The sequence below is a fragment of the Gobius niger genome (genome assembly GCF_951799975.1).
Source record: "Gobius niger genome assembly, chromosome: 4".
Classification (NCBI taxonomy): domain Eukaryota; kingdom Metazoa; phylum Chordata; class Actinopteri; order Gobiiformes; family Gobiidae; genus Gobius; species Gobius niger.
In genome coordinates this window covers 19,604,619-19,630,227 of record NC_136855.1, presented here as the reverse complement: position 1 = coordinate 19,630,227, position 25,609 = coordinate 19,604,619, and the positions used below count along the sequence as shown (strand labels likewise).

The following is a 25,609-nucleotide window of genomic DNA, read 5'->3' as shown; positions in this document are numbered from 1 at the left end:
CACCCAGTAAAAAACCTACAGATCCATACTGTACATTTAATGTTCCTACCTTTGACTTCTGCCAGAAGCTCACTAGTGTTGAGCCGTTCCATTTTCTCCTTCCAGTCTTTAGAAAGAAGCTTCTCCATGCATGAGGATTCTAAAAAACAAAGCAGCAAACAAAATGTTTAAAATTCCCTTCATTAAGAGCTCACAGTCTTCACAATTCTTATACTTAATAATCTACTCATATTAATGAAGAATAACAGGGATCCTCGGTCACAAACAACAAAATATTTGTCATGACAGGACGTTGCACAACAAACATTAAATGAGAGTGAGGGGCAGAGATTAAGAAAAGGATGCCAATAATGAAATTAACATTTGTTCTGCAGACAAAGAATCAGGGGAGGAATGGCTGTAATCTGCCATGCTGTCGCCTGGGCAGCTGATAAAGAACGTAGTGGGCTCGCTGACCCAGGCCGACAGCATCCCAGTGCTGCTGAAGGGTCAGCCCGTTCCAATCAAGACATCAACACCCTCTTCAAGAAACTGCCTCTAGGAAATGAATAGCAATCTCTGAAAAGACAGCACTCATGTTTTTGAATGTATTTAGATCCCACAATGTTTATTTGGAGGATTGTTCCGCTTCCGCTATACGTATACTGTATGTTTCTAATTTAACATGCACGCCAAGAGGAGGAAAACTCTCTGCTAGTGATGAACTGGTTGTAAAAGTGGTTGGGAGTTTGTGTGGCCTGCTTTAAGGGTGGCTTTTAGATCAAACAGAGTGAGCATTTTGTTTGATTGTCCTCTTCCTCCAAAGTGATGGGGGTCGACAGGACATCTTGAGCCCAGGGTCATTATAACATTACTTCTGCTTTATTGACTTTCCAATTCCCATCTCACAGTTTGTCCCCTTGACCCTAAGAGGGGAGAGAAAAGGCTGCGCGTTGTTTGTGTGTGTTAACTCCCTACGTGGCACAAGGATCTTAAAAAGGGTTATGTCCAAGGGAGAGCAGCACAGCTTAGCTTCTCTTCATCCCTGAGTGGGACCACATCCTCTCCCAGGACAGCCACATCCCTTTGAATCATAATGCAAGCACAAGCAGTCATACTTGTTTTGCCCTCAAACATAGAAAAGGCCTATTTACTGTGGCATAAAGGGGAATTAAACAAACACAGGCAGCATATGTTAATATGGACACATATGCTCCGTCTCACACACAGTTTCATCACAGATGCTCCACCAGCACTTGATCATTAAGGAATGCACCAACTGTTGTAGATAATGTGGTGCCAGCTTCCATTCTCCTCCAGTCCTCCCCCTGTGCTCCAGCTCCCTCTGAAGAGAGCAGCCCCCTCACTACAGCAGCCCTGCACGGGCCAGACTCAATCTGCCAAGTCCTCACCGCCGCACACTACAGCTGGAATGCAGCGCTGTCCTCCCTGCCTTCCACCTGGGAGAGGTGAATAATGACTTGGATTACTCCATGAAATAACTTGCACCTTCCACTGTTAGAGCTGGGTGAATAAAGCAAACCAAAAATGGATTTGGGAAACACAAAAGACCAAAATAAATGTACGTTCTGTAGAATACACAAGTGGCTTATAAAACTGCTGCTGCATGTATAAAAAGTCTGAAAATATGAGAATATGTTTGGGTCGACTCTTAGTCATCCAAGCTGTTTCCATGGTAGTAGAGATGTTCAAAAATCTTTGACCAGGGCTGGACTCACTTTATCTCTGAAGAAAGAGGTGAGACATCCTCAACTCAATCATCCCAGTCCACTCAACAACAACTTAACAACAACATCAACATTAAAATCAAATAGACAGATACACCATTTCATCTGAATGAACTAATGAAGAATTTCTTAAGTGTCACTTCTATCAAAATTAGGCTTCTGTTCTTTTTTCATAAACAGATGCCTTTGAAGAAGTAAGTAAAGTAACAAATTGATTCCTTACTATTTTTGCTTATTTTTAATTTCTCATGAGGGGCTCTTAAATCTCCTCTGGCCTCCTTGTTCATTTCTTTGCCTCCCCTCTGGAGATAAAATGCTCTGTTGCTGGGAGTAGGCCATTCAGCTGGGATGAGAATGGAATGAAAACAATAGCCCTTATCAGACTCTTATTTACATTTTCCCAGCGTCCCTGCAGTAGACAGCTTGGCTTGTCACCAAGTGTAGATCGCCCCACTGGACCAGGACCAACTTCCTCCAGCCCTAGTGATTCCAACGGTCCCTATGGACCCTCGCCTGGCACGGCCCTGCTGCTCTGCAGCCAGTGCAGATAGCAACATACAAGACAAAACTACTGGAGGAGAGCGTGTCCAAGATATGCTCCCATTGAGAAGGGAATGGAGTGTGGATGGCTAAGCCCAAGCGCGTCTTATTGTGATATTTTCCGGATGGGGCACAAAGCTGGATAAGTGCCCTCAAACAAGTTCTTTTTATTTGAGTCATCAAAAGACAGTGAAATGTGAGCACTCCAAGTTATTACTGCCAAAATGAAAGTGTTTATCTGCAATCGGCTCTGTAATCAGGTGTACAGTCTTCCTGTGCAGGGACTGTGCGATTGATGTGGCTGAAGGAGGATGAAGGGAGACACCTCAAGCCAAGATCAGCTTCAGATTAGAGCACACCTTTTTGTCTGTATTAAAAACAAAGCTAATGATGCTCATAAATCTGTACAAAGGAATGTCTCCAGATCTGAGTGTGACATAAACACTGTTTCAGCACCTGGTTGTGAGCACTGCCAGAGGATCATGTTCTGTGTAAACCACAGCTGAGGCAGGATACACTCAACAAGCTGCACTGATAATGACGCGCTCCTCTTTTTCCTTTAGTAAGGCCTGAGAGAGTGTGGGTAATATACATTTGCTTTACACAATGAGTAAATGGCTGATAAATATCTTATAATATCTGAATAAATCAATAGCTGAATTAACTATTATGGAAACTCCATCAAAAATATGTCTAATATTCAACGTGACATAAAAGCTTTTTAAATCAACTACAAAGAAGTTACAATTTCATACAATTTATAAATGGGATCTGGAGAAATACAATCTGCACATTTTACATCTGTCATCTTACCAAATTTACTAAATGCGTTGACAGATCCAAACATGTCATCGTGTTTCAAAAGAGAGCCCGTACAAAAATGGTTTGTTACAACACGCAGCAGTGGGTGTTAGATTACCCTGTGTTGTCAGCAATGAAAACGTTTCAACTGTCTGCGGCCACATTCAGACTTTCTGTGTGCACTCTATTCTCCGGGGAGAAAGATGATCCTCATGTTTGAGTGTTTGTTGTGTTGAAAAGTCATTGGCAGAGAAAAGAGGGCTATCGCAGGGAGTCAAATTAGCTATAAGTCATGGCGAAACACACCAGGAGTCTTCCTCTCTAGCAGGGCCTTGTACATCAGTGCGCCAGGCTCAAGGGAAAAGTGTGTAGTTAGGATATCAAAAATGAGATGACAAAGAGCATAAACATTTGATTAAATGTATCATACCGTATGCAACATGAAACAGCTTTGACTAAGCCTTGATCAAATATTCCTATAAGCTTTTTACAAAAATAGCATCAAAATGTATTCTTCAAAAAGAGAGATAAAAAAAAAAACAGGATTCAATATAATGAGACAGGGCATTGTCAATTGCCTTCAACTTAATGGTGCTAGCTGAATTTTTTTTTCAGCATTTCATTGGCTCAAATTGTGAACAAAATTGCCTCTAAAGTCTCTTCACTCAGAGAGATTTGGTGCATTTGTATAATTTAGTCATACATCTTTAAAACTCACTGACAAAACTCAGACAATGATAGGCTGGCGTCTAATTTCCCATCCACTCTGCACTACACGGGAAACAAATCAAAAGTCGAGAACGATAAAAAAAGAAAATGACTGTGGCACACTCCAAGGAGTCCTTTGAATATCTTAATCACAGACACACTAAAAACAAGACCCCATCATCACACCAAATAAAACATAATAATTACAAGAGGCAGTCAGGGAAGTGAAATACAGAAAGAAAACATGTTTTTGTCATTCAGCCGGTAGTTCCTGAGACAACAGCTGTTGGATGCTGCAAATACTCCTGAAGTCTCCATAATCATGGTGTTATTGAAGTGAGGACAAAAAGGGCACTAATTGCAAGGGAGCAATCGGAACGCAATAGGTTACACACCCGGGTGATGCCGCACAATGCAAACGCTAAAGAGGGAGCTGAGGGGAAAAAAACACTCGCTACAACAGTGCGTCATTTTCAGGCAATTACCTTTCCTCGTTGTCAACAATTTTAATAACCTTTACCATTTCTGGGAGACTTTTGGAGCCGTTAAATAACCCCAGCCTTTTGAGGAGTAATCAGTAGTGCTGGCATGCATAAATAAAAAGGTCCATCTCCTTAAGACATGCCGCTGTAGAGAGAAGGAGCACCTGCAGGTGGAGGTGGGCTTTCCTTAACTGACACCCATTCATTATTCCACCTGCTGAACATCGCACTTAGACACCTTCAGACCATCCTGATTGGTCACGTAAACAGCTGCTATTATTACTCTGGCTATAAGAAGAGAAAGGATTTACAGGTACAGTATAGTGTTCAAAAGGTCAAAATAAAAAATGGGCCTCAGCTTTAAAGTATCAAAAACACTTTAACTCTAAAAACTCTTTTTGCTTTCACTTTTTTGATCAGCCTGTTAATCCTACAGTGGTGACCTGGCCGCTCACAGAAGCCACAGTCGCACACAGCAGCCTGACCTCTCTAAATAGGACACGTGTCTATCAAGCATATATGAATTAACCATCCCCAAGAGGCTTCACCTCTTGAGCTGAGCAGCATGTGACCTCTCCCAATCCATTTTACTGCGGCACTCTGTGGCAATCAGGCTTGAATTATTAAAGTGAGCAGTGAGCAATGATCAATTCATTGTGGCCCCGGATCGCACAGCGCCTGGTCGTACTTCAGAAGGAATGACATTGAGAACACTTGAGTATGCTTCCAGACAATGCACATAAATGTGAAATATGTCAGACCCAATATGTCAATAATCATAACTGTACAGGCCGGGGCCATGTCCAGGCTAATCCTACAGAAATGCTATTAAATGACTAAGGGTTAAGCAGCTTCCAGTGATGTGATTCTTAACAAATGCTCGCTTAAGAGAGGAGGAAAAGTTGAGGGGCACAAGAGACAGGTCGGCAGTGGAGGAGCAACAACGTAGGACATGCACTTTGTAATAATAAAAAGAATAGTAACACGTTTTTAAAACTGTAATGTATTTTTCAATATGTAAAAAAAAATGCAGCAAAAAATACCTAATTAAATTCAGATACTTATCTTAAAGAATTACAAATAACAGGTAAAGCAATTTGAAAATATAAGTAGAGAAGCCAAAAAACCCATCCAAACTTGGTGAGAAGATGAGGAGCCAAGATAAAACAGCACCCCGAGCCCCCAAAACTGCAATCTCCCCTTAAGCCGGAGAGTGGCAGCTGGCAGAACAGCTGGTGAATAGGATTAATGTCAGAAGAATGAAATAAAACTCAACATATGTCCGAGCCCGAGGTGTTGGGACTGTGCGTGATTGTGCCCCCGATGGATGCCATGTGTGCAGCTGGAAGGAGCTGCTGTGCTGCTCCTCTCTCCACAAGGTCACTCTTAAGAACTAGGACCATTAAATGCCTGGATAGCAATATGAACTTTTCATCCCCTCGCCGTGTGTCTTTCTTAAAGTCGTTACTGCACCAAAGGGTCTCACATATTATCAAAACAAAGGATTCGTGCATGGATGTGTGGATCTATATATTCTATTTACCACAATACTTAAAAATCTATCTAAAAAATCTATCTAATTATTCATGTAAGAATCATCTGACAACATATAAACTGCACAACTAAAAACTTTCATTTTAATTTGATGCTGGTAATGATTAGAGTTCACATACAGTAATACATTATAATAATGTCTGACAAAAATTAAATTACTGGGTACCTTGCATTGGGGGATTTTTTTGGGGGGTACCCTGTTATTTAACTGTCAGATTTAAATGTGGCTGCTGCTAATCAACGCAGAAAACATTCACATTTATTCAACTATGTAAAATTAATAAATGTGTGAAGAAATGCACTGTGAGCATGGCTGTTCAGTGTGATTTAGTAAATTAATGGGTGTCTGACTCCACAAGGACAAAAAGACTAATACGATCCAGATTAATGCATTATAATTTGCAGTGAACTTTTGACGAAACTGTAACCATCACAGAAAAGTTACAGTTATTAATATTCATAACATAGTTTTGCTTCAGTGAAGTTGTGTTTTTCTCTTTACTTTTTAAAGTGAATTTGTACAAAAAAAAACTGCACTACTGCATTCAAAGTGAATATGTGAGATGTTTTACATTCAAAATAAATGTACTTGAAGCAGATTTACCTTGACATAAGATTTTATTCTAAAAAGTTCTGTGACCTTGATAATCAAAAATATTGTTAAAAACACTGCAACACTAACAGCCGGGAGACCGTTTCAATAGCAGATTTTCAGACATATTAAACCCTGACCTGAACAGTCTACAAAATGACAAAGAGGGTACAACCAAAGGGAGATGGCATTCATCAAATAATTATAATCATTGGCAATAAGGCTCCACAGAGCAATAAAACAAATCTCTGTTCATTTCATCTGACATTCCCATCCCATTCTCTGGCACATGTAATGTTATTGAACAAGGAGAAAGACGGTGCGCCGCGAGGGTGGAACATCTGTTTAATCGTCCTGATTAAATAGTCTCTTTGTTCAAGAGGCAGCTCATCACAGTTTGTGTACCACATTCATGCTTGCTGTTAAGAAAACAATGCAAATATGATTAAGTGTCTCATCTGCCATTTGTCTTGTTTGCTTGTTTCGCTGCGGATATGGGCGCGGGATGGCTGACGTACCTCTGACTTACAGAACAAGCCCGCAATGTGCACTGAAATCATTAGCAGGCCACAGGGGCTGTGTGTGCGACGGGTGTGAGTTACATTTGCACTATTTTGATCCTCGGTCAGATGACACCAGCTCTTTTGTCAAGATATGTGTGGAGAATGCTCTGCGCTGAATGCCATAGAGAGGACAGTGATACTGAGCTGGCACACAAGTCTGTCATGTAAATCTAATTCAGGCATTCTCCCGCAGACATATACACATCAGGACAGTATCAGAACGTCACGTAGATAAGACCGAAGCACTTCTAATACTTGACTACATTAAGCCATTGTGTACGTTTTCAGCTGTTGTGAATGTGTATTGTCCAAGTGTGCGACACACTGCTGACAACTGTGAATGTCAATACAACTGAATGATTACTGTACAGTATACTCCAGATACAGGAAATACATATTGCACCTGGACAAAGTTTGAAAGGTGTTGTCAATATCAACAATAGAAGATTAGATCTTTTGTGTGTATGTCGGTGTGTGTTGGTGGGTCTGCAAGTGTATGCACAAACAAGCCTCTGTGCAACTCTGGCTGTGATTTGTCTCTCAGAGACACCCGTTTCCTCCTATCAAGGGGTTCCTGTGCAGCCAGTAAGTCAGGATCACAATGGGGGTTTTGTGCTGCATGGGTGCAGGGGGACCAACTCAACAGCTGAAACCCAGGAAGATGGCCCCTGGAATGCTCCACAGCAGTTGCTACTGTTGACTAATCGGAATATGAGAAGTGGGGAAGGTGATCTTGAATGCAAAGAATGGCACATTGAAGAAGCAGCTGTTTGTTTTGTCATCTGAATGACGAACACAGCAGAAAGAAGGCTACAAAATCTATATCTCAGATAGTGTAAGAGGAAACCTGTGCTGCCATATCTCTGGAGATGTGCCGATTTTATTTGAGGCTCCATTTGGGATTGCATAGTAAATGCATAATTTAGCAGCGCACTGGGCACTCATACACCCTTTAAAACTAACACCCTCTTCAGGCTCCACCAGTGAGCCCAAGCTGGCACAGGGGCAACTTTGTCTCGACAAGAGATAGGGTAAGAGAGGAGCCAATTGGCCCAAAAAAATTATATCTACATGTTTATATATACATACAGAATGTGTAGGTAGGTGCGTGCGTGCGTGCGTGCGTGTGTGTGCGTGTGTGTGTGTGTGTGTGTGTGTGTGTGTGTGTGTGAGTGTGAGTGTGTGAGTGTGTGTGTGTGTGCATGCGTGTAACGAAAAGGAAATAACAAAACAAAAGGTCTGAAACCCCTAAAGAAGGCAAATGTAAAAGCCAGTCCATCTTTTGTGGAAGTTCACATGTGGGCTGGAAGACTGCCCACTGCATACAGTCCAAAAATCTTAACGTCTGCTTCACGGGGTGACAAGAGGGTTGATTGGCAAAGAGCAACGAGGAGCTTTTGATCATGTGTCCTAACAAGCCATTCCAGCTCATGTCTCCTCAGCCTGAACAGATCTACATTACCTATTCAAACAAAAGTGACAGACCATCGCGCTGCTCTGCTGGGCCAGCACACCACAGGCCAAGATCCCGCGCAAACAGTGGAAGACCCCCAGTGATTCCTTCAGTGCGGTTTAAACATAAATATGCGCACTAACACAAATGCACACAAGTAAAGTCGGTAGATTAGCCTAAATAAATGCTTGAAATTTCTCAGCCTTGTTGCAAATGCATTCACTTAGAGGCCAGTGTTCAGATCATTGGGACAAAGAATCCCATTAATTAGGTGCGATAAGGCTGAAGCGGATGACATGGCGGCTGGGATGAAGGGAGGCAGTGAAAAGAGTGCACCAAAGAAAAGCGGGTAAAGCTGAGAGACAGGATTATTTTCTTTATAATAAAACAGTAATCATGTACATAATAGACAAAACACTGATCTTATATACAGTACTTGGAAAGTAATGTAAAATGTTCTTTTGTAGGAGTGGAGCCTGTGTGCGAGGCTCTGTGTGGAGTCAGCATGAGCAGTGACACAGAGTCAAGAGTTCACCGCAGCCAGTCGAAGCTCAGGCTTAGAGCTGATCTTTACCTCTCCCAAAGCCCTGGGCCGGCCCTGAATCTCATTACACGGCCCGTTGTAATGGGGGATAATGACCCAGGGCTACAAACACAATGCTGATCAGTGCGCCATACTCAACCTACCGCTCAGTCATTACCCAGTGATAATGCACACCTCCAGCAGCGGATTACACTCACAAATAGATAGAGGTAATAAAGCCACAGGCAACAGTAAATACATGTGCAGCCAAGTGCTTTGGGCTCAGCTCTAAACAGACTGCTGTGGTTACCTTTTATGTTGCTCATCCACAGCCTTTTACCTAATTAAGAAAAACATCTAATATAACTAAATAGATTTTTCTTTACAATAGTTTTACAATAGACGGAGAGAAGCCAAGTCCCGTCCTTGTCTTGGGGACGACCATAAAGGCTAAACTACCACTGCTGTTGACTTGCATGGTATTGATTAATACTTGAGTGCATTATATAAAATTGTTCTAATTGCATGTGATTTAAATCAAGGTCACCTTGGGGTTTTATAATGGTGGGTATATTTCTTTTTCCCTCTAATACTTTATACTGACATTTTTAAATCATGACAACGGCTGTCGGGAGACTTATCCATAAATAATGCATTTACAATACCTAGTAAATAAACATGGGGCACAATCGTTAGCCCTGCTGGCAACTGGGCCTAATAGACCTTTTACAGCAAAGGTGACTATTCAGCTAAATGCATTTGCTCACTGCTGGGAGGACATTTTCATTCATTAGCACAGTCACAAGCACTTCAAGCACTTTAAGGACCAGAAATAGAGAGGAAGGTGGATAGAAAGAGCGGGGGTTTGAGGTTACGAAGACACACCGTAGGTGGATAACACAAATTAAAACATTTAAATGATCACCTATTCTTAAGCTGTGTTATGCTAAATGGTTATAAGATGAAATAGGACAAAGCCTAATAACTAACATAATTAATTATTAAATTCTCATCTACTTATCTTTATTCTATCTCTACGTTTGAATGCTAGTTCCGCTTTATTAGGCAACTTCAACATGGTTTGTTTTATTAAATGGACCACCATGGACAAAGACTCTTATGCCGTCATCATTACTCACCTGTACTGTAAACAAGAGAGTACAGATGATGGCTTAAGAACCTTTGTCTATGATTCAAAAACTCCTGTACGACTGCGAGCTTACACAAACATACTTAAGTAGCTGTTCATATAAGAGCAATGTACCACGTGAAAGTGTAACATGCACCATTTGCCCCCACTCTTCTCTTAGGGTCAATGCTTTCATTTCGAGTTAGCGGGGACAATGAACTTTCTTGACCAGACAAGAAAACCCAGAAAAGAAAGGCAGCAGATGGTGAAGAGTCTCTGAGGACCTCAGTGATCCCGACTAGGCAGCAGAATTAGACACAACAGTTGTCATGCTCAGATAAGCGATATATTTAGCTCATCTGTTGCTTGTGCTACATTAACAACATCATTAAGACAACAAATGGCTTCTTTTGCTCCACCTCCTTCTTCTATGATCTTTAACAAGTTAATCCCACCCTTTTTTCAATTTCCAAGCACAGGCGATTACATGAACAATCCCACACTATTGTAACTTCTAGAGATTTTTGCGAGCCTCCTTAGACATCTTGGCCCTTGCCAATTCTTTTTAGAGCGACCATTGATCGTCACAACTGAGGCCTCCTGAAGTGCCCTCACACATAGAGCATCTCTCAGTTTGAGGCTTTAGGGACAGCCTGCTGAACTTTGTGAGCCTCTTGTCTTGTCGTGCTCCCTGCTCAGAAACTAATTTCCTCCAACAAGGGAGTTTATTTTGGTGGTGATGATGCGCTGTACATGAGACAGCCCCAGTCTCTATTATTAACAGGAGATTAAAACAGCTGTATGGCACTCCAAAGCACCCTCTCCTCACTGTGCTAACATACGGCCCTGGATTACAAGCTGCACTTGACCATTTAAATTACTGCAACAACCAGCCTTCACCAGCTGGGGCTCATTACCATAACAGCCGCTATCACTACACACAGCTCCGACAATTCTGTCTGAAAATTCAGCACATCAGAAACACAACGCGGGTGCGTGTGTGTGGATAAATGTGGAGACGCAGGAAAGCAATTCAACCACAATATAATGCCTCTGTGAAGTTTGAGACGGATCAACAATACCAACATAACCTACAGTATGTTTTCTGCTACAACAGAAAATATGTTGGGCTGAAAGTGTAACATTGTTTTTAAAACATATTATATGTTTGTGATTGATTTTTATAAGCATGATATTTCTACGGAAAAATACGAAAAAAGAATTCTTCCAACATGTTTAGTACAAACACAAGTAACAAATGGCCAGTTGTATAATAATATATGAGCAGTCTATTTTACCAGGGAAAGTTGTATTGGTCATTTTCAAGGTATTCCTTTTAAATATTTACTACTGTTTTCTTTTTTTCTTTTCTTTTTTTGCGAAAATCCCATAGTGTGTTTCAGCACCTTGATGATCTTAGTGTCTGGCTAAATGACTGTGTGGTTAGAGGCTGATACAAAGATCACCAAACGAACATTTACAAAAGAAGTGGCAAATTATTTTTAGGCTAACAGAGGTCTAATTTATTCCTCTGATGAAGTGCTTTAGCAAAGAGCTCCCCAGACACTAAATGAGACACATGCATTCCCAAGAGGCTTTAACATTTGATTGGATAGTTACATTACTCCAGCCCTAATTAAGAAGGGAGATGTGTTTCAGCAGCGCTTTCAAATATTTGTTTTTCTGCCATACTCTTGATAGACTGCAGGCTGTGGGAGGGAGAGCCAACCAGGGTAAACTATGAATATGGCGATATCGGAGGGGGGGGAAAAAAGTAATAAAAAAATGAAATATGCTGGCGACTTCTAATGATCGTGTAATGCACTGGTTCTCAACTGGTGGGTCGGGACATGAAAGTGGATTAGACTTTAGAGTCCTTTGCCAAATTGATAGATTGTTTTTATAGTTTTTGATCCTTGTCTTTATGCTAAACACAGTGATGGAATACTATAACAGGGTCAAACTGTTGAAATAATATCTTTATTTGGGCTGAATGTGGATCCAGAAGCTACAACAGTTGAGAATCACAGATGTAATGAATCTGAAAAGTGGATTTGATTGTTTTCGGGCCACAGGCGGTTTAGCTGTGATAAGTATTCAGTGGTATAATAAAGGGGTAATTTTCCTGGCGCTAACTTAGCCTTATAAGTTTTACAGTCATAGAGTTTGCCTTGGCACGAGGCGGGCGCACCACATTTCTGCTGCTGCGTTCGGCTCCATAGGCTTTGTCACGTTGGAAAGGGGTCAGAACAAACACTGGAAACACAGTGACGTCAGAAAACCCTATGCTTTTGTCAGCTCCATAGAAAAACAATAGACACGCGACTAGAGGCGATATTAAGAAAATGTGTATTATTATGCAACGGTGGAAAACACAAGAGGTCGCAGTTATTTATTCCTAAATTCAGCAACTATTCTCAATCATGTGCTATATTCTTTCCCATTTTGTCCGCTTTTTTAGGCACACAACAAAAAACTGAATGCAGAGTACAAAATCACACAACACCCACACACTGTAAAAAGCTTCTGTGTGAAAACAAATTTCAAAAGGTCTGTAATAAAACATGTTTATTTAAATAGAATTGTTCCTACTCGGCAAATGCTGCATCATTAATGTGTTATGACTCAATTTGATATAAATGGTAAATCAGGAGAATAATTGTCTGCAGAGCACCTAAAGTGTTCCGTTCATATTGCACGTAAAAGTATTAAGTATTTTGCAATGGTCTTATTTTTTCCAGAGCTCTGCTGCATTGACAAACCTCCAGCGCACACACACGTACACACACACGTACACACACGCGCACGCACACACAAACACGAACAGCAGAAGCATACCGTCTTGCTCTGTCTTTGTCATCTCCTCCAGTTTCTTCTGCTTCAGCGTGTCTACCACATCGGCCAGGCTTCCTTTGCGCCGCTCCGGAGTGCCAAAGGCCGATCCACTCAGCAGGTCGCCTCGCTCCCGGGCCCCCTCCTCCGGCTTGTGCGGGGAAGTGGAATTGTTCCGGAAGGAGTACAGGGAACAGACCTTATTGCTGTCAGATTCCTGTAAAGACAAACAAATGTTGGGAGAAGGGCTGATGGCAACAAGAGATGAGCTTTTTATTAAATGATGAAGTGTGTTCCTGTGCTCCATCAAAGCGCCATTGAGCTTTTTGACAGTTGCCTATTCAAACGCAGTGATTGCTAGGTTTTTGCAGCTCAGAGTGATTTGACTTCTCTCCGGCTTTCAAACAGTGTCTTCAACAGAGCTGGCTCCACTGGCAAATGAGCTATGACAAGTGAAAAATTGAGATGAAATGATGAGGTACATTTTCATAGGGCACATCCATAATGTGCTTTACTTTTCATGCGCCGGGACTACACAGAGAAACCTCCCAACTGTAATTTCTCAAATTGCTTTTGAGTGTGCATTTGTGTTCGGGTGACTGCTGTGTAATTTGTTCATATTCTACTAGAGAGCAGTTCTCAGCTGAGTGCCTTCAGCCGTCATAAATCTGTGTCCTGTCCCTGTGGCTGTTGTTGTTTTTCAGTCCCACCTGTGTATGGTTAAGTATTTAACTAAAGGCCCTACGTCTGACGGACTGACTAAGTGCTCTCTCTGCCCAAACAAAGATATGAAGGAAAAGAGGACAAGAGAGGTGCAGAGTTTGAAGGATACTCTGCACACAGCACAGTCACCTCTTTTGCATCAGGCCTAAAGCGAATAAGCAGGACACACACATCCATTCAATAGAAACGACATGGTCAAAATCTGCTCATTGTTCCTGTAATAGGAGCCACAGATAAGTAAACATAAAGATTACACTAAACGGGAAGGAATTGCCAGTACCCATTTCTCAGCCTGGTGTGGCATGTTGAGCCGTGGTGGTGGGTCTAGTACCAGTGCCAGAGCTGCCCGCTGCCCTCGCCCTCCCGGGCCAGGGTTAGTGATTACAGTACGCGGCAGACAAAGTGGAGGGTGCTCAAGGGCTGCAGCGACACTGGGTTAATCAGCTGGCACAGGGTCAGGACACAACCCCCACAGACGCACAGCCGGCAGAGATGTCAGGTCATCAACGGTGCCTTGGCTTGTGCCCTTTGTAAGATACACTTCGTCATATTTAATACTAGTCGCTTGTTTCCCAGAGTAACAATAACCTGCTATTGATTATCAGACTATATCTAAGTGTATGGACATCTGATGCATAATAGGGCATTATTATACTGAAGAAAAGAGTGCAATACAGGAGCCTCTTCCCTCGTCCTTTTGGGAGGGCTTTTGTCGTGGGCCTAATGATGTGGATATGTGTGAGATTGTGCTGCTATGTTCAGATGTGGAGGATCGCAGAAGCCAACTGCAGAGCTACTTCTGAGGCCCTCGGGGTCTCTTTTCCATAGAGCCGTCTGTCACAGACAACCACCTGCCACCTCTGTCTACAGCCCACAAGTGCCTAAGCTCTTCCTGACTATAGGCTTATATCAAAGAGGCTCGTCACTTACCATGTTCAATGTTACTGCTACATGCCAGGAAATAAACAAAGCCTGTCTTTTGGACATGACATTTTAGTAGCATCAAGGCTATGCTCAGAGCAGAGAAAGGGGATTTAAACATTTGGGGAACAGTTAGAGGTCCTCAGTTTAACCTAATAATAGCTAATGGCTTAGTTTTTGGCAGAGCAGCAAATGGGCAGACCCCCGAATCCTTGAGGCTTCATAGTATTAAGGGACTGTGAAGCTGGAGGCTGTGATAAACTCATTTTGGACAAGGAAGTAACAATGAACCCTTGCTGTGAGGGGACTGAATACCCACAGGACACATCTTTACGGAGTTTCTTTTGCTTCTTTCGTACTTGTCTGCTTTTGCATAGTTTTGAAATATTGAGAGCATTTTTTACTTTTTCAACTAATTGAAACAGGAATATGTCTGATACTTTCGGATATCTTATAACTAAATGTGCAGTTGGATAATGTAAACATGTTCCTACCATTCGCTGCTGTGCGGACAGCAGGCTATCCCAGTCACTCTCTGGTGGGACGCTGCTGAGCGGCTGCACCTCTTCAGGGTGGCCTTTTCCATGAAGGAGATTGTGCAGAGGCAGCTGTGGAGTGCAGTGAGCCTCAGCGCTATCATCTTTCTCCCAGGACAAGTGCTCCTGGCTCATGGGGTCTTCTCCATCCACCACCGAAGCAAAGGGAGATGTGGCTGCTTTGGAAGACATGACTCGGCTGCAAAGAAAAAAAGACGTATTTACAATCAGCCATGTATGCAAAATTCAAACTTGATGTTCATTTTGATTGTCTATAATGGCAGTGGACTGTTGGACCAAAAGTCAGATTTATGCAGTTTGAAATCAACACGAATCCAACATTTGCAAATCTGTCACACATTTCAGACTTCCATGAATATTACAGTGAAGAGTGTACTTGACATATCAGGAGCTCATGGTGTTTTCTTTGACAAACCAACAATTTTAGCAAGGAATTTGTGCGACGAACACAGCTTTTCTCACAATTAATGAGACCTCTCTTACAGTACGCTGGAATGAATTAAATAATTAGTTATGAGGAAACATCTAATTACGTATGACTTTGGTATTGAATTAAAAATGGGATTATATGGACACCCCACAGACGGCACTGTTATACTTTACCTCATCAGTTTAATTAACACTAGAATTAAACTGAGCTCTGCTATAGGTGTGACCTATATAGAGTATTAGAAAGTTTGTTAAATATTGTCTAAATGTAATCACTGTGCCACTCGAGCTCTATTCACTCAATCGATCCACAGGGGTCATTGTGAGAACGCGTAGGTTCCTCTGCTTTAGGTTCAGGTCATGTTGTGTGTTCTTGATATTTATGTCATGCAGAAAAACAACTTGTTCTTTCAAATCTTAATGAATCACACTTTGAAAGGCGGTCTAGACAAAAGACCACAACATGTATAACGGTGTTCAGTTCACTCAGAAATGCCGCTTATTGTACAGTATGTACAAGTGGAATGAACAGACACTGGTGCACAGCAAGTAAAGTATGACCGGGACAATGGTCCATGTTAATCACTTGTGTGTCAACAGCTGTACAAACAGACCTTGTCAGGGAGCAAATACTAGCATTTGTGTGAAGAACATGTTTTCCACATAATGATATAATGTATGCAATAACAATCAATTTGAATACAATTACTTATTTAAAAGCCAAGTGCAAAGTTACAAAGTCGTGTAAAATAAGCTTTAGAGATATCTGAGATGTCTGATGTGTAACAGAATATCATTCTTTTATTAATGCCTCTAAAATGCTTCAGCCCAAAGTGCAGCAAGCACCTTGCTCTCAATGGAGTGTGAGAGTGAAACAAAGCGCTGCTTTTGTATTACACAGTAAGTCAAGTGGTATTATTTTACGCCTTAAATATTCAGTCTCTCAGGCACTTTTACTTTGGTCTCCAGCCATCAGTCAAACTGCTGAGGCGTGAGTGAGAGAATAGGAGAGAGCCCGATCCTCTTGTAACATGTGTCTACAGCAATCTTGTTAAAGAATGCAACAGATCTGCAGCAGTCTCCATAACAGTATTTGTCAGCAGGAGTTAATAATTTATTAGTAGTGCTAGGAGGTCTACGCTCAGGCAGCTAAAGAGAGCAGAGAAGCCCCTTCACCCACCCCCACCTCTGACCAGACCCATACAATGCTATTCATGACATGTGAAAGGGAAAGGAGCAATGTGGCAGTAAATCTCTATAAAGCATTTACAACCAGAGGTCAATGTTTTTGCATAGAGGCAACCAAATGAAAGAACAAAACAGGATAAACAAATGTGTTTTTTTCACAGCCCCAAATGCCTGTATATTAATGTTGTATAATTATGTAGAAAATAACAACTAAAATTGCATTACAAATGATTAAGCCACGGAGGGGAAAAAATAAAATAAAACAGCCCCAAAATAAAAGCAAAGGTGCACTGTCAAAATGGTAGCTTATAAATCCCCGGTGAACTGCCTTCCTCATGCCTGATTACACAATAACAATAGACAGCAAACAAACCAAAGTAATCAATAAGGACATGAATCACTGCTCTCCTGTCTGCTCTCAGCCAAAGACAAATTGTAGATATACGGTTCACATCAAAATGAGAGCTCTGCTATATATATCTCACAATATTACAGACATACGTCGCCTTAAGTTCTCTAGTCATCGACTCATATGGCCAGGAATGCTTGGAGTCATGAATTGTTCCCGGCGATTATGTTTCATCATGGTGCAAAACAACCACTGTTTAATTGGCTGGGCATTAGAGGGGTGTTGTGTGCTGCTCATCTCGGGGTCTTATGACGCTCAGCCATGTGTCCTCAGCTATCCTGTTTCCTCTTTCATCATAAAAGGGTCCAACTGCCTGTCACCCACACTATCTGCTCTGTTAAGCTGTTTACCTTTTATAGACAATGGTGATGGGTAACCTCACACCGCTGACCCCACTCCAGCCCACCCGGTTACCATGCATTATACCTGTATTAGCAATGATTCGTTTAATCACAGGCCCACATAAAACAGATTCACAAACACCCTTTGCGACTTCTTTGAGAAAATATCTAGATGCTCTGTTTACGTCCGCTGTGTGACAGCCAATGAGCAGTCTGTATGTGGCTGCACTTGAGGGGTGTCTGCGGTAATTGTCACTATTAAAAGCACTCAAAGGATCTGGCACCTGTTCTCTTTCATCAGAATACTGCTGCAGAAGCTTTCAAACACACTTCGCAATAATGTTTCAGCACACATGTCAAGAACATAAAACATGCCAATAATCGTATATTTGTGGATTTAATATATTTATGAGGGTCAAAAAATAATTAGTTTTACTATAAATGAAATAATGATGATAAAACATTTTATTTTTTTTAAAGGTTTGATGTTTTTGTTGCTTTGCAGGTTTACAACAGTCGTAAAACCAAAGAGATAAAAGTAGTTTTGAACATGTCTAAATGAAAGTGAGAGCCGGTGGGGGTGGTAATGTACAGCCGTGTGAGAAAGTCCTCCGGGGCCGGTCCTGTTCTAACAGGTGCCTGGGCAGGCTTCCTCTGGGTTCCTCACCTGCCATAATGAGATATTACGACCTGACAGCTCCCAGCTGGAGCAGCACTGACACGAATCCACCGTTTAGCACAATTAAATTATCACCCTCTATTGTGCCACGCTGTGCAGCATCCAGCTTTCTGGGTACGTGATCAGCTCGCAATAACAGCAGCACTTTTTCCGCTCTGATGGATGCCCACAAATGCTAAATAGAATACAAAAAATACATGTCAATTTAAATTAGGCCAAGTAAAAAAAAAAGACCTCAGCTGACAGAATATAATTGCAGATAATCAAGCTAAAATATCATGAATGTTTGCGAAAATACTGACTCAACTAGCCAGGCCACAGCACAGTCACAGGAGACTTGTCGAAATGAATTTGTTTAAATTGTTCCTCCATTATTGTTGACCTTCCACTGCAAAAAGTCAACTCAATTACATGAGCACTCCATCGTCACTTCACAAACTCTCCCGATGCCTTTTCTATTAGAAAGTGCCACAGTTACCGCAGCTAAAGCCCACACTCGAACGCTAGCCACCCAGAGCAAATTAAGCAACCCACCTGAAGTGTACACTTTACATACTGAGCAGAGCAGTCATAATTACTTTGGCGGGTAAATTATTTGCAATAATATGCTACTGAAGGAACTGTCTAGTGTGTCACTTTAAACACTTGTGCAGATGCCACGACAGAGTCGGTGTCTGTTACCCACGCTCAGCACAGCACGATGCCTGCAGGTGGAAGTGTCCCAGGCGGCTGCTCAGGGGGGTCCCACGGAGGACTCTCCTTCTGCCGACTTATGTACCTGTGTCTGATCTTCAAGCACATGTTGAGAGCTTCACAAACCAGACAACATCAGTCAGGTGCAGATTTTCACACATTTTAAAGCCCTCTGGGAAATCCTCAATAGTCAACGACATATAATTTATCCAGCCTCAAAGGAACTAGTCCAGTCCCAAGCCTGGAGAAATGTAAAGGGATGTGAATCAGTGGCTCTGGTGTGAAACTCAGAAAAAATGCAAAATGAAAAATGCAATAAAATGCAAATGACAGCATAGTGGTGCAGATGGTTTCTCATGTCGGTAGAGCTTGGGAAAGGACTGTTTTCAACAGAAGTCCGCATTGAGCAGTGTTCCGATCATTTACATGGAAAATGTGTTGTTTTAGCTTTGGTTTTCGCTTATCCGTTTTGTTTTTTTGGCCCAAAGAACTTTGTACCACTGCTGTTGCCATACTTAGATGAAACTCACAGCAAGTCAAGTCATCATCTAACGCAAGTCTATTTGCCGAGCTACAGTGGAGCTTTGTGGCGAGCCTCACAGTTGACAGTAAGTTATGAGCCCTTTGTGAGCACCAGAAGGAAAACAGAGATTGGAATTTGGCATGAACGTAATAAACCAGAAAACTCCTGTTCATGGAACCTGGAGTTTTCGGAGAAACAATCCGGCATTGTTAAAGGCAAGAAAGGCTACGGTGACAGATGAAATATAGAGGGGCCCCTTTCGTCAAAAAGTAAACAAAGCGCTTTTCACACGTTTTGCCATTCATTAAGATCAATGAAACTGAGGTTTTTCTTCCCCCATATAATGACAAGAAAGCAAAATCCACTTCTTAACTAAGTCGTCATAAAAGTGAGCAAAGAAGTTATTTTTGTGATTATGGTGTTGGGTCATATAAGCTTTTTATTCATGCTTAGGTATATGTATATGTTATAACTATATGTTGAATGCAGTGGCTGAGAAGTGTAAGCCGTGTGTAAGCAGAGAATGACTGTGCTGTACATTGTGGTAAAGACTCCAAAGGCGTCTCGAGTCTTGCCATGATGAGGTCATACCTGGCACTGAAACCCATAGGACTGGTGCTGGTAGAACCGCTGCTGGTTTGGACACAACACACACCGGCCCACTTACTACACCACCACTACCTGCTTTTTTTCTCACTCAGCTGCAAAGCTTCACATGACCTGCTCCCCAAAATGACACATTTGTAAAGTCTACTAAAAAGAATAGCAGCTTTGTTCCCTTTCATTATGGCCTTCTAAATGGATTTATGTGGCAGAGGGAAAAATGAGGAAATTACCTTCAACGCTCTTATAATTAAGCAGCCCTTTTCTGTTCCAGAGTCTGGGAGAACAACATCTCATTAACTATAGGCAAAGGCACCTATTCTATAGTGTTTCTATGCACTATTCTTATGGAGCCCTTCTGAATAAATTAATTACAGTGAATGGACACAAATCTGTCTCCCCATTGTGACTACTGGATTTCATCTTGGCCTCATGTGTTGTTGTGGGCTATGAGAAGGACTGGGATGTGACGGAGTGGAGAGCGGTTCAATAGCCACGTTTCATGTGACATGTCAATCGGAAAATCAAAACAGGGGTAGTTCATTTGCTCCACCCAGACGAGGCCATCTCCCCGAGCCATGATAAATAGGGGTCAGGCAAGCCACACCTCAAAGATTTATGATTAAGGCTTATTATAGTGGGAAACTGACATTGATTGCTGATTTAAAGCAGTGAAACCAATTAATTTACCAGTGGTGAATAGAAAGCATGGTCAACAGTGTGTGTCGTTCTGACAGGTTAGACAGGAATGAGAGGAGCAAAAGTGAAAGCCCAAATGAGTGTGTTTGGAGGTGGTTAAAAGTTACCAAAAGTGATTGACAGCTGATACAAAAAAGAGGGAGCCTGAAGAAAAATGAGATCTAAGGAGCAGGCCCTGAGCCCAGGCCACTGATCTGAGTAATTGCCCCAAAATTTGGTTCAGAGCGGACATGTACAAGCTGCTGTTTTAGCAATGCTAAGATGGTTTCATTCACAGGCCCACACTGAGAGAAGCCGGGTAAATGAATGTGAAACATAGTCCTAATAAAATCAGAGGACTGACAGACATGGTTGAACAAAAAATGTGCTGTATTTTCACTCGGGGGAAGCGGTCACTGTAGTGAATTAGACGCTGCGTCTGCTGGAGCTGTGTCTGACCACTTAACTGGGCTTTGGCTCTGCAGTCATCCAGACGGGTCCTACACCACCTAAAGCTGTGAGTGATAGACCCACCACTACATATTAAATACACTTCTGCTAACAACAATTGCTATACTTTGCATAGTTGCCTGTTATAGTTTCTTATGCCTGTTGAGTGGGAGATGTTTACAAACATCATTTACGATGAGACCTCCTGCCTTAGTCTGCTTACCAGTTCACTCAGAAGACACACACACCATGACAGTGCTTCAAAATGAAATCATTAACTAAATTGCTTTCTTAAAAAGCCACAAGTGTGTGGAAGGACTTGTGTGTGTGCTTGGCGGCGGGCCATGGGCCTCTGGTTCCCAGGCCGCCTCTGGCCTGGCTCTGTTGTGGTTCTCTGCCACCACACTCATTATGCTCAGCCTCAGCTCAGCAAGGCGCAGAGCTGCGGCTCGCCTCGCTTCACTCACTGGGCCGCGAGGAAATAATCTGGTAATCTCAAACTACTCCTCCATTTCAACTGGGGCCCCTGCACACAAAGACACTCTTTGTCCAGGGACATGTGTGTCCAACCTTCGCTTTTCAATCACTAGATCAATCAAAAACAAATATGGTTTCATAGCTGATGTCAAAATCCTGCACAGACTTTATCATATGAGTCCCAGAACAATATACTCCATAACAAAGTATAAATGACAAAGAAACTGCAATTTTACTCTACAAAACTACAAGGTAAATTTCTGCAAGGCCAGCAAACCTGAAATGTGGGTAAATAGAGTGAAGGCCAGACAAATATTTGATAAAAAGATAGAGATTCTGAACGGACTCCGTGTGGATTCAAACACACACAACTTTGCTGCTGTTGTTCAGACACACTATCTGGACTCTACTGAGCAGCAGATGTCTCTTTCACAGCCAGCATGGCCTAATACATTTGTAAACAATAGTCATTGCACTTCAACTGCATCAAAGCGCAGTATTGTATTCTTGGCATCAAAGTGACTATCTTGAATTTGACTTGACTCTCAACCCTATCAATTGTTTCACTGTTTGTAAGTTTGAGTCTGGAGTTACATTATAATAAACAGCAATGTTGCTACTCATGGAGCTATTAATTTATGTCACCCTTTGCCCTTGTGTAAAGCTAACTGTTGGTGTAAACACGCGCAATCCTATTAACTCAGTAATGTACATGTTGCCAGTTAATGTGCCATTTGCACACACCCACTCATAGCCCTAATTACAGAAGACAGCCATGACAATGAATAAGAGCCCACACTATCCAGCCTTATACTGGCCTCATGCTACCACTGTACAATCTAAGCATTAAATATATTGTATCACGGAGGTCCATTTGAATAAAGCATTTATTTTACTTAAGCATTTTTTCATAATTTTCTTTAGCGTGATATGTATAAAATACGATCATATACATGGAAAGAATGAACGCCCGATATGTTACTACATTTGCATTTATAAACTATTTCTAAAATCAAACTTTCCCACATGGGTGTGACTGTGAAGTGTTGCACTCCCTGGAAAAGCTCTGTGGAGTTGCATCATGGAAGAGTGCAGGCAATGCACACTGTAACATGGGGAAATACCTCCTTTTGGTTCATTCTTTAGCACCTTCAGCACTGACAGACAGCCTGCTAAAATGCTCCTAAGAGTTGTTCAAGTCCTACGATAAACTTAATAAGTACTACTCCACGGAGTGAACTTGTTTAAAGACATGATGCCGCCTGCTGTTTGGGACTAATAGTATGCATTGACCCTCTTATATTAGAAGAGTGGGTTTTTATATAAGAACCTTATTTGATACAGTTAGTGTTGAAGCATTATGAAGCACACACCAAGAGTCAGCAGTGATCTGCATATTCAATAACTTCCGTAATTATATGCGCAATTCATCAGATGGGATGTGATTGCAGGGGAAGTGCAATAGAGTGGGTTAGAGAGGAGCAAAGAGGCCTGATTCCTGGAGGACTAAAGTCTAATCACAAAACTAACATGATAATTGAAATCTAAATTGAAAGGCTTAGCTCTCAGGAAGAGTATGTCAGACATGGAGCGAACAGACACTGGAGAGGCTCGTGCAGAAAATAAATTGTGTTTAAGCGACATGGTGGAGCTGTCAAGTTCACCTACGGTTTATGTGGGCATATTCTCCATCATCATATAAGAATTCATATCCTGTAATCAAAGGTATTGTGTGAGGGCAATGCACTTAAATACAGCTGTCCTCTATTTCACCTCACATTCAAAACTCACACTTTAGTCACTGACGATGTAAGCCAAAGAAAGAAGGATGGCCCAGAAAAGTCTTCAGTGCCATTCTGCTTTGCTCCTCTCTTCTCAGCTGTCTCTTCCGACTACAGGATTCATATTCATCCCTCAATAACATTTAATTAGTAATGCCAAATTCATTAACCTGTACTGCTGTTACCCTGGCCTCAACCATAAATTAGCTTAATGTGAGCCGACGTATTGCAGCTGTAATAAGGGACATAAAACTCAAAGTGAAACACACACTGTTCCTCCTAGATCATTAGAACTCAGCGGTGTTTTACACCAGGAGCACTTTTTGAGCAGCCAATCAAGTTCTGTTGCTCACCCAGTGTATATAATTTCACTGAAAGTCATTCTATAACCAAATATATATATATATATATATATATATATATATATATATATATATATATATATATATATATATATATATACTGTATAAAACATTCTTAAATCCAAATTCGTTTTCTTTAGGTAACCAATATGTGACTAAAAACTTGGTCTCGGCCAAACAAACTGCTATTGTAAAAACCTGGGACGACCTTCGCTGTCCTAGGATTACATGGAACCTTTCTGCGTTTCTATCCCCCAGTGATCTCGCCTAACAACTCGCACCAAAGAGCCTATTAGGCCTGGATCCCACTTTGTTGTTAAAAAGGGTCTTGTCCTTTCACAACACTCGCTTCCTTGCTTTGGGTTTTTTCAAGCATAGGTGAAGGAGAAACACAAGTTCATTGTTCCCTCGCAGATGGAAGTTGGAGTTACCAGGGTAACGGCTCTAATCCTGCTTTTTTGTCCTCATTTTATATTAACAGCCTATAGAGTGCTATACATTTTAAATCAAAGTGAAAGAACTCACTCACTTTAATTAGCAATGTTTCCGTTTGCCAGTAGACAGCATGATGAGCTGATCGAAAAAATGCACGAAATAATGCCATAGAAGAAGCAACCACTTCCTTCTCCCGAGGCCTGCTCCAAGAATAACAATAATGAGGCCATTATAGAGGACTGCACTTTAAAACGCTGCCCTACCACCAAAACACAGGACATAATTGTTTTGGTGTTTTCCATATAATCAACAACCCATTGTTGATGACTTGAGAACTGAGGGAGCAAAGAATGGGTGCCATAATGATTGGTTTGTGCTGTTGTAACATCTACTAAAGAGTGTCCACTGAGGACGAACCTTCATAGACTACTGATTTGCTTGGCCATGAAGACAACTGTGTGCCTTTGTAGAAAACTGTCCCTTTGCTTTTTGTCTGTCTTGACACACAAATAGCCCCCAGGCTGTATTAAAGCAGCAGCATTCATATGGTGAAAGACTGGGAGTCACACAGGCTCATGTGAGGGGGCCACATCGTCAGAAGAAAGAATGCCCTTTTATGCTAGCCCCCCTGCAATTCAAAAATAACCAGCCTCAAAATCATCAAATCTTTGCTGGTTTTGTTGAGAATATGTGACATAACTGGATACAAAATACAAAGCAAATCTTACACTGTACCACACAACAAAATTGCATAATTACTTATAACTTCATAATAACTTGGATTATTTTAATTGCACAATAGAAAATTGTAGAGAAAGACATGGTCCCATGATTTCAACACAGAAATAAAATCTTGTGCCAAAAAGTTATCCGTGTAAAACTTGCAGGGCGAGAGCTTGGTGCTGCTATACAAACACGGTACAGCACCTATTAGCAGCGCTCCATTGTGAGCAGTGAGAGAGACAGAGCTGGAGGGCAAGAGGAATGCTAAGTGGGCCCCTTAGCCTAGTCAACCTTCAGTGGGTTTCATTTATCTTCATCTTGTTAGACTAAATTAATTAACAATCTCAATGCTACACACTTTCTCCTTTCATTACATCAAATAATGGCAGAAATGTAGGGGGAAGGTCCTGTCCACTGGGAGCTAACGCACACTCAAGACATCTCTCTGTTTATCACACACTCGCTCCCCTCCCAGTCTGCTGTAATGTCTGTGGCGACTCTGCTCCCTTTGCATTGGCCAAAGCAAAATTAAAAACAGGAACAATGATCAAAAAGACAACAATGATTACACGGCTTGCTCATCGTACAACATGTGGGACGTAGTGTTTAGAATAAAAAAAAATCAATAATGTCAACTGCACTGAATCCCCTCCTTATCTCAGTGTGCATGAAGCCTCTTTGACCTAAACGACTTACTCGAGAGAAGATACTGGGATTCTTCACTGCAGGAATG

The 25,609-nt window shown here is 41.7% G+C and overlaps 1 protein-coding gene across 7 annotated transcripts in view; it reads right to left on the bottom strand.

The window, feature by feature from the left end:
- sox6 (SRY-box transcription factor 6) overlaps positions 1-25,609 on the bottom strand; it is a 99,211-nt gene that overhangs the window by 50,690 nt on the left and 22,912 nt on the right. For all 7 annotated transcript variants that reach the window (XM_079555676.1, XM_079555675.1, XM_079555678.1 and 4 more), the window contains 3 exons: positions 15,043-15,283; positions 12,911-13,121; positions 50-139 (listed from right to left, as the gene is read on the bottom strand). In XM_079555676.1, the coding sequence (XP_079411802.1) occupies positions 50-139; positions 12,911-13,121; positions 15,043-15,283 (542 nt within the window). The remainder of the gene's footprint in view (positions 1-49; positions 140-12,910; positions 13,122-15,042; positions 15,284-25,609) is intronic.